The 13,142-nt window shown below is 43.1% G+C and overlaps 1 protein-coding gene across 3 annotated transcripts in view; it reads left to right on the top strand.

Moving 5' to 3' along the window:
• Nucleotides 1-13,142, top strand: part of LOC122559859 (chemokine-like protein TAFA-2) — a 289,286-nt gene that overhangs the window by 252,672 nt on the left and 23,472 nt on the right. For 2 of the 3 annotated variants that reach the window (XR_015760509.1, XR_015760510.1), the window contains exons 5-6: nucleotides 3,088-3,212; nucleotides 3,354-3,498. Coding sequence is in view for 1 of the 3 variants with exons in the window: in XM_043709983.2 (XP_043565918.1) it covers nucleotides 3,088-3,212 (125 nt within the window). In the remaining 2 variants the exon portion in view is untranslated. The remainder of the gene's footprint in view (nucleotides 1-3,087; nucleotides 3,213-3,353; nucleotides 3,499-13,142) is intronic. The other variant, XM_043709983.2, reaches the window with a different exon arrangement.

The raw sequence follows: 13,142 nt of genomic DNA, 5'->3' as shown, positions 1-13,142 counted from the left end.
ATATTGCATTTCAAATGGTCACTGAAAATTCAACTGCATTAGAAATAGGGTTAGAGTTAACCTGAACCAACTGCAGAAGCAGGTCATAGATGGTAATAAGGTGGGTGACTGCTAAGGTAGGCTGGTTAAAGGTCTATTTATGTTCTCTGCGTCTTAATCCCATCTGTTTTGGAAAACTTTAGGCCCTCTAGGCTGCACACCTCAACATCACACCTCGCTTGTGGGGTGGGGTCAGTGTTGAGAATGTGGTGCTGGAAAAGGTGCAAAGGGCTTATCAGGAATGAAGGGCTTATGCCCGAAACATCGATTCTCCTGCTCCTCAGATGCTGCCTGACCTGCTGTGCTTTTCCAGCACCACACTCTCAACTCTGACTCTCCAGCATCTGCAGCCCTCACTTTCTCCTGGGGGCAGTGTTTGTAAATACCAGATAAATCCCAACCTTGTATGTTCAGCTTGCACCCAGAGTTGGGGTTGAGGGCAAATGTGGTTAGGAACTTGGGGAGATGTGGCAGCTCTGGGGTTGACAGGGAGTGCTACCAGGAATGGGATGTTGATATTTGGGTGTTCCCCTACACAGTGAGATGGAATCTAGAACCCATGGTCAGAGGATTGGCCTTCCATTGCCCTGTTTAGCAGAGGGGAGGAATGGAAATGAAAAGGTCTGAGTGGCTGAAATGAGGGGGTCTTAGAGTGGGTGAAAGCTAGTGAGGGAAGACGTGTCATGCGGTGGTGGAACATTAACCTTAATGGGAGGCAAGTGGAGTAGCAGAGGGAGACTGAGTGTGAGGTAGCAGAATGAAGAAGGTGACATTTCTCCTGGCACAGCAGAGCGGGTCAGGGTCATTGACCTTCTTGCAGCTTTGCTGGACATTTCAGCAGACAATGGAGACCTCATACACCCTTGGTCTAGCATGGCAGCATCTGGTGTTGTGGCTTCCTCTGACAGTCCTGGAGATAGAGGGCATCCTGTCCACCAGAGCACTGTTGGCTCTTCGTGGCACCAGTTTTCCCTAACCTGCCATAGCCTCTGTGAGTGTATGCAGTCATAGTGGGCAGCTTCTAAATACCAGTACCTGTCCGGGTACACAATGGCACTTCCATGACAGGGGCTGGGAGATAGTTAAAGGAGAGTGAGCAAACGTTGATAGTGTGAGACGAGTCACTCAGCTTCATGGAGGGAACCCCTGCTAAAACCTCGATGAAAATGGCACTTTGCCAAAGTAAGGGGAGATTCGGCCCATTGCTTTGAACCTAAACCAAATGACCTATGAAGCAGAGCAGCGTAACAGACAATGTATTGAACTCACTGACAGCTTAAGCTTGTCTCTGATGTTTGTAAGCATCAGACATTTAAGCAGAACTTATGTCCCCTTCAAAAGTATTTACATCTACTCCAAACATTTGTGACTCCCATACTGCCGGTTAAGATCCTTGGAACAGTAAATGTCTGGGCTGTTTGAACTCAGCACAGCTCAAATGCTCCTCTGTGTTCAGGTCTGTCGTCTGTAGGACTCAGACTCCACATCCTTTCCCCACTGGCAAAACAAATTGAATCTTTCGGAAATGGTACAGGGTGAAACTTACACCATCAGACCCCGACTGCCATTTTTAATTCTCTTGTGAATTTTTCCCTGATTCCATAAAAAGCCTACTCCATGCCCCTCTTTCTAGATTTGTGAGGTACGGGAAACAATCAATCAACATCCAGCCAGACAAAGATATCTTGGGGTTTCATACATTTCGATGGAGATCACCTCTCATTCTTCTAAATTCGAGAAATTGTAGACCATTCTACTCAATCCCTCCTCACAGGACAACCCCTTTTCATCCAGGGATCCAGCTGGTGTACCTTTGGTGCATGGCCTACAATACGAGTAGATCCATCCTTAGGTATGGGGTGGCTTGGTGGTTCAGTGGTTAGCCCTGCTGCCTCATAGTACCAGGGACCTGGGTTCAATTCCAGCCTCAGGTGTCTATCTGTGTTTTTGCATGTTCCCCCCGTGACTATGTGGGTTTCCGACAGGTGCTCCAGTTTCCTCCCATTGTCCAAAGATGCGCAGGTTAGGGTGGATTGGCCATAGAAAATTACCTAGGTGTCTTTGGATATGCAGGCTAGGTGGATGGGCCATGGGAAATGCAAGGTTAGAGAGATGGGGTAGGGGGTTTGGATGCTGTTCAGAGACTCAATGGGCCAAATGGCCTGCTTCTGCAATGTAGGGATTCTATATGAAGGGCAACATTGTCTAGAAATGGGAAGAAAACTTGAAGCAATGTGTTATGGAGGTGTACTGTACCTTTAAGAGAGTTGAAAAGATGAAGGACTGACAAAGTCCTGAACAAGGTAACAATGGAACACTTGGTCAAAACAAATGGCAGCAGCTGGGTTGCTATAAAACAAAGCAAATTTAAATTCGGCTCATCAGTTTAAATTATGCCCCAAGATACCAAAATCCAATCAAATTTGAATTTAGTATTTTGGTAATATTAAAATGAATGAAATGATCCGATGTTTTGGGGTATAAAACTGGACATTTTGAACAGTTAGGGGGAGAACTGCCAAGCCATCAACAAGTACAGACTGCCAGCACAACAGCTTTCTGAAGGGTACCTGTCTATAAGCTTGTGCAGCAGAACATCGAAACTGACCTGGAGAGAAAATCTACGGAGGAAAATCTACAAAGGACAATTGGCAAAGCTGACTAGTTTTGAAACGTGATTTTTTTTAGTAAATGTTAACCGGGGTTTTTTTTTATCGGACCAGTATTATAAGAGTGGGAGGTAAAAGATAGCTTTAAGAGAAAGGAGTTGTAAATAGTTGTTTAATGTTCTCTTTTGGATTTAAAGAATAAAATTGATGATTTTTACTTTAAATAGTGACCTCTGGATAGTTCTTTGCCTCTCGGAATGTAACAGATTATGGCGCGAGGTGCGCTGCTCTGTGTGTCGGCTGTAAATTAGCAGAGGGGTTTACCCCGTGCAAGTGTAGCAAAATTTCTCCATTGAATCTGAGTGTAATATGCCATTGACTTGTGTTTGTCCTTTGTGGGGAAATTAAGCTGACACAATGTTGTTTGATATTGAACCAGCCTCAATAGTTTTACAGAAATGGTGGTGTCAGATGCAGCCATGCCTGGAAGGAGAGGAATGTAAAGTCTTGCCTGATCGCACAGGTTGGAGCTGTGCCTCTGGAAATAAAGTAAAAACAACCAAGGTAAGTCAATCATCTTTCCAACCAAAGAATATTTTAATTTCAGAATGTGTCTCGTGTTTGATTAAAAAAAAAGGTGGCATTTTTGGATTGCCTGCTTTACAGTAACAAATGACTTTAACTTGAACTGCATTTATACTACAGCTGGTGGTTGGAAATTGGTAGGGGTTCCAGCCAGGTAAAACTCCGATTTACACCACCTCGCTGGAACTGCAGTTCTCCCTCTCAGGAGAGAGACCTCCTCAGATGCCAGTTCTAACAGCTATCTGAACATTTAAATCAACTCCAGGTAGGTTCACAAAGTTGTCTAAGCTGAATTGGGTGGTGCATTGGGTTTGACATTGGCCTTTCACCTTTGACCCCATGACCTGGATTCAATGGCAGCCCTAACGGATCAATCTCCGTCTGCTGTAGCCGAAATGGGCTCGCACAGTTTGAATCCAGTGTATAGAGAGTGCGGAGATTTATTGCTGTTTTACTTTGTTTTGAAGTTAAATAGGTTGTTCTCCTGGTCTCTGAGACAGGATTCATCACTCAAGCAGCAACACCCAAAAAAGATTAACTAGGCAGTTTATCTCATTGCTGTTTGTGTGACCTTGCTGTGTGTAAATTGGTTTCTCCCTAGGCAAGCACCAACAGTGATTACAGCTCTAAACTGAATGTGGAACACTTTGAAAATGTCCCAAGTGTGTGAAAGCTGGTAGATAAGTATATATAAAGACATGCTATCACATCCCCCTTGCCAGGTATCAGAAAGATCGATGACCTAATTTAACATTCTCACAAAAAAGCTCATGTGTAAAAATTGTTCCACTGGTGCTGTGCGGTAATGGGTGCAGTGTGTTGATATTGAGCTGAAGAATGTGGTTTTGAATTGGATAGTGATGTTTGTGTCGAGATTAGCGTGGTGCTGGAAAAGCAGAGCAGGACAGGCAGCATCTGAGGAGCAGGAAAATCGACGTTTTGGGCTAAAGCCCTTCATCAGGTGAAGGGCTTTTGCCCGAAACGTCGATTTTCCTGCTCCTCGGTTGCTGCCTGACCTGCTCTGCTTTTCCAGCACCATTCTGATCTAAATTCCTGATGAAGGGCTTTGCCCGAAACATTGAATTTCCTGCCCCTTGGATGCTGCTTGACAGTTGTGCTTTTCCAGCATCACTCTAATTTAGACTCTGATCTCCAGCATCTGCAGTCCTCACTTTTGCCTAGTGATGTTTTGTGTCTGGGTTGTGTCACATCTGATACCTGCTGTTGGATTGTTCTGCTCGGAATAGGGAGGAGATTTGAGAGTAGTGTTCAAAATCATGAGGTGGACAGATGGAATAGATAGCAGTCAACTATGCCCACGAAGGGTAGGGTCAAGAAACAGATTTAAAGCAATTGGCAAACAAATCATTGGGAACGTGAGGAATTTTGTTTATATGCAGTGAACGGTCAGGAACTGGTATTCAGTGGCTGAGAAAGTGGTGAACGCAAATTCCATAAGAACATAAGGTAAAGGAGCAGAAGTAGGCCATTCTGCCCATCGAGTCTGCCCCGCCATTTGATTATGGCCGATATATTTTGCAACCCCATTCTCCTGCCTTCTCCCTGTAACCTTTGATCCCTTTACTAATCCAGAAACTATCTGCTTCTGTCTTAAACACACTCAATGACTTGGCCTGTGTAGCCCTCTGCAGCAATGAGTTCCACAGATTCACCACCCTCTGGCTGAAGAAATTCCTCTTCTCATTTCTAAAGGGTCACCCCTTCATTCAGAGCCTGTGGTCCTCGGGTCTTAGTTTCTCCTACTAGTGGGAACAACTTCTTCAAATCCCCTCTATCCAGGCCTCGCTGTATTCTGTAAGTTTCAATCAGATCTCCCCTCATCCGTCATCCATTGAGTACAGACCCAGAGTCCTCAACTGCTCCTCATAAGACCAGTCCTTCATCTGCCTGAGCATTCTTGTAAACCTCCTCCGCACCCCTCCAATGCAGCACATCCTTTCTTAAATATGGGGCCCAAAATTGCCCGCAATATTCCAAATGCAGTCTAACCACAGGCTTATACAGCCTCTGCAGTACATCCCTGCTCTTGTATTCTAGCCCTCTTGAAATGAATGCTAACATTGCGTTTGCTTTCCTAGCCGGCAGCTGAACCTGCATGTTAACCTTAAGAGAACCCTGAACTCAATCTAGGACTGAACTAGGGTTCAGTCATGATTTCAAGGATAAATACCTGAAAAAAAAGAGAATAGTCAGTCGATAGGGAAAGGAAAGGGAAAGTAAAGTTGGATTCCTATGATCTTGATGGATTGAATCACCTCCTTCTCTTTCCCTTCTTGATTCAATAGACAGAGCAATTATTCCTCCTGCACCATAGCCCTGTCCCCATTGGGATAGGGACACAATTTCAGGATAAGTGGCAATTCATTCAGAACTGAGTGGAAAAGAACCTTTTTCGTTCACAGTGTGAATCTCCGGCATTATATATCCCAGAGCATTGTAGGTGCCTTACCATTCAATATATTTTGGTTTCTCAGTGAAGAGAGCATTATGGGAGCAGTCAGGAATGGGAGTTGAGGGAGAAAATTGGCCGTGATTATTTGAAATGGCAGAGCAGGATTGAGGGGCTGAATGCTCTACTTCTGTTCCTCTTCCTTATGTTCTTACATCAAGGTGCCCAATGATTCCGGATCAGACAAGCTAAGTCTGTGCAGATATTGCTTCATTTGTTGTGAGTAACTTTCTGCTTTTATGAGGCATGTCTGGCTTTTAAATCATAAATTGCATATGACAATGCCTGTTTAACTTGGGATGTAATCTCTGGACCAAACCGAAGGTACTTTCTAATATGCATTTCACTGAAGATCCTGCACTGCAGTCACCTCTGTGCCCCATCTTGTACAGACAACACCCGTGTCCAGATGGAACAGCTGATGCAGTTTCTTTCTGTGTACTGTCTGCTATTCTCACTTGGCTAAATGATCTACCTCAGCACTGAAACAGTCAAAGAGGCAGCTTTTCATGGTGTTTGACAAATGACCTGCTTCCTCATGCACTCTAAGTATTGGCCGTCACCTCAGGAATGACTGCATTCCTACCAGTCAGCAGGAATCAGATGCTGTTTTGAGAAAATCAGAGTCCACTGAATGATTCATTATTCAGAGATGTACATTAGGACTATGCACTTCCAAACCCAGCACCAGAGTTTCTGTATGTTCCTGTTTAGAGTGTCTCAAAAATTATTTGGACGTTAATCTTGTGACGTCATGTTACAATTGTTCAAAGATGAAAACTGAAAGAGCTGCAGATGCTGTAAATCAGAAACAGAAGCAGAAATTGCTGGAAAAGCTCAGCAGATCTGGTAGTGTGTGTGGAGAGAAATCAGAGTTAATGTTTGAGGTTTGGTGATGCTTCTGAAGTTAGGTCACTTAACCCAAAACGTTAACTGTGATTTCTCTCCACAGATGCTGCCAGACATGCTGAGCTTTTCTGGCAATTTCTGTTCTTGTTACAGTTGTACAAGAATTTGGTGGAGCCGCATTTGGAGTACAATGTATAATTCTGGTTGCCCTGCTATAGGAAGGATGTTATTAAACTGGAAAGGGTGCAAAAATGATTTACAAGGATGTTACCGAGACTGGAAGGTTTAAATTATAAGGGCAGGCTGGGACTTTTTTCACTGGAATGGAAGAGGCTGAGGGGTGACCTTATAGAGGTTTATAAAATCACAAGGTGCATGGATAATGTGAGGAGCTAAGTTCTTTATCCCAGGATAGGGGAGTTCAAAACTAGAAGGCATAGGTTTAAGGTGAGAGGGGAAAGATTTAAATGGAACTGAGGGGCAATTTTTTCATAAAGAGGGTGGTGCATGTATGGAATGAGTGCCAGAGGAAGTAGCAGAGGTGGATACAATTACAATATTTAAAAGGCATTTGGACAGGTACATGGATAGGAAAGGTTTTGAGGGATATGGGCCAAATGCAGGCAAATGGGACTAGTTCAGTTTAGGAAACATGGTTGGCATGGATGGGTTGGGCCAAAGGGCCTGTTTTCATGCTGTATGACTCTATAACCTGTCAGCCACATTAGGACAAACTGCTGGGGCATGGGGAACTTGAACTGGGACTGTTTGGCCCAAAAATAGAGACTACCACTGCGTCACAAAAGGACTGACTCCTCTGTGAATGCCCATCAGCCGCAGATTATGAAAGGTAATGAATACGTTAGTAAAGCTGATTTGTGAATACGGGCTAACTTCCACCTCTACAACATTGCCTGTCCTGCTTAGGCTCATCTGCTGCTGAAAACCTTATCATTATTTTGTTACTGCTAGGTTTGAGCATTCCAAAGCCTTTGTTCAAGTCCCACCTGCTCCAGAGGAGTGTAATAACATCTCTGGACAAGTTGATTAGAAAATAATATACTCTTGGCCAGCTTCCTATACTTTACCCTTTGTAAACCTGCCATCATCCAGAATTTGGCTGCCCACATCCTCAATCAAATCGAATCCCATTCACTCATGAATATTTTGCTCACTGGTTTTTACTGAGTGCCAGTTGAGCAATTCCTCCAGTATAAAATACTCATTCGTCATTACAAACCCCACTGATGCCAAGGCCCTAAGCTCCTTGTTATGTGGGACTCTGGAACCACTCACAGTTGATAATTGGGGCAGCTCATTGGCACCAATCCACTTCCTATTCTTTGAGAATGAACCTTCAATAAGGTAGGCTAATGGGGCATTGTAGTGAAAACAAAATTAAACAGTCAAAAAACGTTTTAAATTAACCTGATCAGATGTGCAATGACACACTTCTGTAACACAGGGGATTTGAACTGGGACTCTCCATCCTAAAGGGCAAGGCACTAAGCACTGGACCATAACAGCATTGACCAAGCTAGCTTTTGTGGCCAAATATAGGGTTGAATTACCTGTGGTAGAGTTTAGACACTAGAGATTCTTAACAAGAAGAGGCACTTGTTCTTTTTAACAAGTTGTAGTTTATTTAATGATATCAACAGGTACAATTAATATTGACTGGTTAGGCACACTTCCAGCTATCAGGAGTCAGGTATTTTATATCTGTCTCTGATAGCACCTTATATAAGATCATTCCTCTGCCCAAAGACTATGTGACATTATAAGATTAAGTAGAGATCTAATGGAACTTTGACACTTACTCTGTCAGACCTTTTATCTTACATCTCCCCCAAAGCTTTGCTCTCTGTAGTTAACAATTGGACAATTATGTATGTATCAGCTTTTGTTTTTATCACTACCCAATACCCAAAACTTGGGTTCAATTGTTGTGATGCTGGAAAAGAACAGCAGGTCAGATAGCATCTGAGAAGCAAGAAAGCTAATGTCTCAGGCCAAAACCCTTTGTCAGTCCTGACGAAGGTTTCAGCATGAAACTTTGACTGTCCTGCACCTAGAATGCTACCTGAACTCCTGTGCTTTTCCAGCGTCACAGGGGCGGCATGGTGGCTCAGTGGTTGGCACTGTTGCCTCACAGCACCAGGGTCCCAGGTTCGATTCCAGCCTTGGATGACTGTCTGTGTGGAGTTTGCACATTCTCCCCGTGTCTGCGTGGGTTTCCTCTGGATGGTCCGGTTTCCTCCCACAATCCAAAGATGTGCAGGTCAGGTGAATTGGCCTTGCTAAATTGCCTGTAGTGTTAGTGTTAGGAGGGAAATGGTTCTGGGTGGGTTACTCTTCGGAGGGTCGGTGTGGTCTGGTTGGGCCAAAGGGCCTTTTTCCACACTGTAAGGAATCTAATCTATCGACTCTGACTTCCAGCATCCGTAGTCCTTACAGTCTCCCAACCTTCAGGTTTCTGACTTGACCAGTATAGGTGATTTGGAGGTTGCAAAATTGTTCCGGAATGCATTCCTTCCTGACTTTGAAGACTATTAGATTTCCTGTTTGAGGTTTGATTTTGATTCTATGTTAATCATTACTGTGCAGGACGATCCTTTATCATTGGTTATCTTCTGCGTAGGATGTTATTTCTACTAAACCTGGCCTTAAGGATCCTTAAATCCCCTGAGTCTCTTTCACAAGTGAACACTTCCTTGCTGGCTCAGGTAGCTGGCCCATAACATCTTCGGGGGTACCTTTAATCACATGAAGATCCATAATGGAATAAGGCTGCTCTGATGACCTCATATTTTCTCTTGCATATTATTGTGGATTTCTGAACTAGGTACAATGGTCTTGTATAAGGTGCTATCAGAGACAGATATAAAATACCTGACTGCTGATAGCTGTGAGTGTACCTAGCCAGTCAATATTAATTGTACTTATTGATGTCATTAAATAAACTACAACCTGTTACAAAGAACAAGTGCCCCCACTTGTTAAGAATCTCTTATGTCTAAACTCTACCACAGATAATTCAACAGGCCCCTATTAGATTCCCTACAGTGTGGAAACAGGCCCTTTGGCCCAACAAGTCCACACCAACTCTCCGAAGAGTAACCCACCCAGGCCCATTTCCCTCTGACTAATGCACCTAACACTATGGGCAATTTAGCATAGTCAATTCACCTGACCTGCACATCTTTGGACTGTGAGAGGAAACTGGAGGAAACCCACACTGACATAAGGAGAATGTGCAAATTCCACACAGACAGTCGCCTGAGGTTGGGATCAAATCTGGAACCCTGGTGCTGTGAGGCGACAGTGCTAACCACTGAGCCACCGTGCCACCCCAATATTCAGCCAAGAAAGCTGGCTTGGTCAATGCTGTTATGGTCTAGCACTTGGTGCCTCTCCCTTTGGGCTGGAGAGTCCCAGGTCAGATCCCCTTTGTTTTAGAAGTGGGTCATTGCATATCTGAACAGGTTAATTTAAAGACATTTTTTGACTGTTTGATTTTGTTTTCACTACAATGTCCCATTAGGCGGTGTCTATCTTGTTGAAGGTTTATTCGCAAGTGGATTGGTGCCAATGAGCTGCCTCAGTTACCAGCTGTTAGGGGTATTTTTATTGGATGAGGTATTCTCTTTTTGTGTGGTATCTTGGATGTTTAGACCAGGCAATTTCTTCTTCATGGCCTGACTCTGTGGATATTGGTCTGGTTTCCATGCACCCACATGCTACTCATCTCCATTTGGTTCAAACAAATCTTTGCCCTCCATTTGCTGATAGTTCAACTGTTACCGCTACATCAAGAGTATCTGTGTGCAGGTTTTAGATTCAAACTCTTAGGAAGGGTATGATTGCACTGGAGGGGGTCTAGAAGAGATTTACAATGGTGTTGCCTGCGATGGAGAATTTTAGTTATGAAGTGAGATTAGATAGACGAGGGTTGTTTTTCCTTGGAGTAGAGGAGACATGAAGTAGGAGGGATAAGATTGAGATGTATCAACTTACGAGAGGCAGAGATAGGATAGTGATGAAGAGACCTTCCCTCAGTAGAGAGATCCAGAACCAGGAGGCATAGATTAAGGTAAGGCGGAGAAGGTTTGGAGAGGATGTGCAGAAGAGATTTTTCACTTGGAAGATGGTGGAATTTGGAACTCACTGCCTGTTAAGGGTTGTAAGAGGCAGAAACCCTCATTACATTTAAGAAGTATTTAGATGTCTACTTGCGATGCCAAGGATATGGACTGTGATTAGAATAGTTAGATGCTTGACTGGCACAAAAGGGCCGAATGACCTTTTTCTGTGCTGTAGACCTCTATGGCTCTAAACTCTTTACTTCATTAAGTCAATTAGGTTGGACAACTTCATTTATTTTCCATGGTTACTGATCAACTAGACATTTTCACATCCTCAGTCATGTTGCTGGAAACCTGCTGCTCATTCAGCACCATCTCTGACATTGACATTGACTACGCTGCTTTGAGAGACAGTGGATTGAAATATTGTTTCGTGAGGCTAGGAATAGAAAACGTTTCCACCAGTCCTGGTAAATATGTGACTTCCTTCTTGCTGACAGAATGAAGCAATATCTTTTGCCATCAAGGTAATCACAAAGGATTCTTTCAGCGGTTTGGGCTCTGTTACGAGTCTAAGAATCCCAATGAAATCTTCTACAGGGCATTCCTTAACCAGTTGCTTGACAGCTGTTTGTTTATAAAGCTGTTGTTCTGGAAAACCAGTCAAAGGACTTCTGTAACCTCAATGTTGTTGAGGCTAAGATATGGCCAGCACAGTAGCTCAGTGGTTAGCACTGCTGCCTCACAGCGCCAGGAACCTGGGTTTGATTCCAGCCTCAGGCCACTATCTGTGTGGAGTTTGCACACTCTCCCTGGGTCTGTGTGGCTTTCTGCTGGGTGCTCTGATTTCCTCCCATATTCCAAAGATGCACAGATTAGGCCAATTAGCCTTGATAAATTGTCTGTAGTGTGCAGACTAGGTGGATTAGCCATGGTGGTTATGGGGATAGAGTAGGGACTTGAGTCTGGGAGAGATGCTGTTTGGAGGGTCTGTGCAGACTTGATGGACTGAATGGCCTCTTTCTGCACAACGCTTGCAGGTTCAAAAGTGAAGAATATTGATTGCAAACCATGTATATATTTTCAACTCTCACCATTTTTGTTTGTGTTGCAGTATTTCCTGTAATGTACCTCTAATAGTAAGCATTCTTCCAGCTGGACTGTGTAGTTTCATCTCTGCAACTGTAGACTGTGATAGCCGATCTGACAGAATAGTGACACTTGTTCCTGTATGAAGCTTAAAATTCACAAGCTATTTATTGATCCAAGTAAATTCTGTGAAACTTGAGTCAGTTGAGTCACAAATTTTGATTGAAGCACGAATTTCCTCTCGGAATATCTCTGCTACCTTCCCTAATGGAGGTATATCATCTCATGCAAATATGTTTTCTAAGAGTAAGTATTTGGCTTTGTGCTGCTCTGAAGCTGTGCTTTATATCAGTAAACCTTCTGGAAATGAACTACAGCTCCTTTTGACACCATTGCCTGTGAGCCTTTGTTGTTCCATAGTACTGATGCTGTCTCTTGGTTTCTGCTGCTTTGTTTACACTCTTTGTGTTGGTCTGTCAAGTGCCTCTTTAGAGTTCCATACCTTAAAAAGTGAATCTTTTTTTTTGCTCTCCTGAGGGTTGTTCTTTTTCTCTCAGGATCCATATGTAAGGCTTTCTGGTTTTTGATGCAACCATAATCAGAATGACTTTTTTGAAATTTCAATCTATTTGGACTGTGAGCAGTCAGACAAAGATGTATCAATAACTCCAACAATAATTCTGTTTGTTATGAATTTTGATTTCAAAGCTGTATTGCCAAAATTTTCTACTAATCTGCAGAAAACATTCATGAAATTATCAATGAACTCACCTCGAAGCTGAATTCCTCTGAGATACCTTTTCTTTTCAGAATATTGTTTGTTCTCAGATTAAAGTAACTGTTACAAGCTTTTAAAACATAGTCACAAGTATCAGTATCTTTTTATATTTTCATCACTTTTGTTATCATATTCTATAGGGTCTGCTGAATACAGTAATGTATTAACTTTTCAGCTTCAAATTTAATGTTTATGTTTGAAGCAATTCTGTTGTTAAGAATTGTTTACGTCAAGCTGTCTAATCCTGTGTTGGCCCAACTTTGACTGTCTTTGGAATTACATTCCTCTTGTTAGAGTCTTGCTCTTGATTTTCCAATTCTGTCTTTTCCCACTACATTTAAACAATGTCACTTTGTGATACTGTGCACTCAGTTTAAATGACTTTTCGGGCCCTTGCTGTGTGTACTGTCATGTTTCTTGGAAGCTACTTGCAATAGCATGATACTTATTTCAAGAGCTAAGTAGTCCCCTTAATCTTCTTGCCTTCCCAGCCTGGTCTATGTGTCATCGTAAAATGTATCCCCCTTGTCTTCATGACCTTTAACCTTAGTTCCAGACCACTCAATAGCTCCCATAGAACATTCTCCATGATGGTGCCTGTCTCCTCCCAGTGTGACTAACTTTTGGTCTTTTCCTCT

The sequence above is a fragment of the Chiloscyllium plagiosum genome, unplaced genomic scaffold (assembly GCF_037043375.1).
Source record: "Chiloscyllium plagiosum isolate Xiang-an unplaced genomic scaffold, Cpla_swu_hap1 HiC_scaffold_19, whole genome shotgun sequence".
Taxonomy (NCBI): domain Eukaryota; kingdom Metazoa; phylum Chordata; class Chondrichthyes; order Orectolobiformes; family Hemiscylliidae; genus Chiloscyllium; species Chiloscyllium plagiosum.
This window is presented reverse-complemented; position numbering and strand designations above follow the sequence as displayed.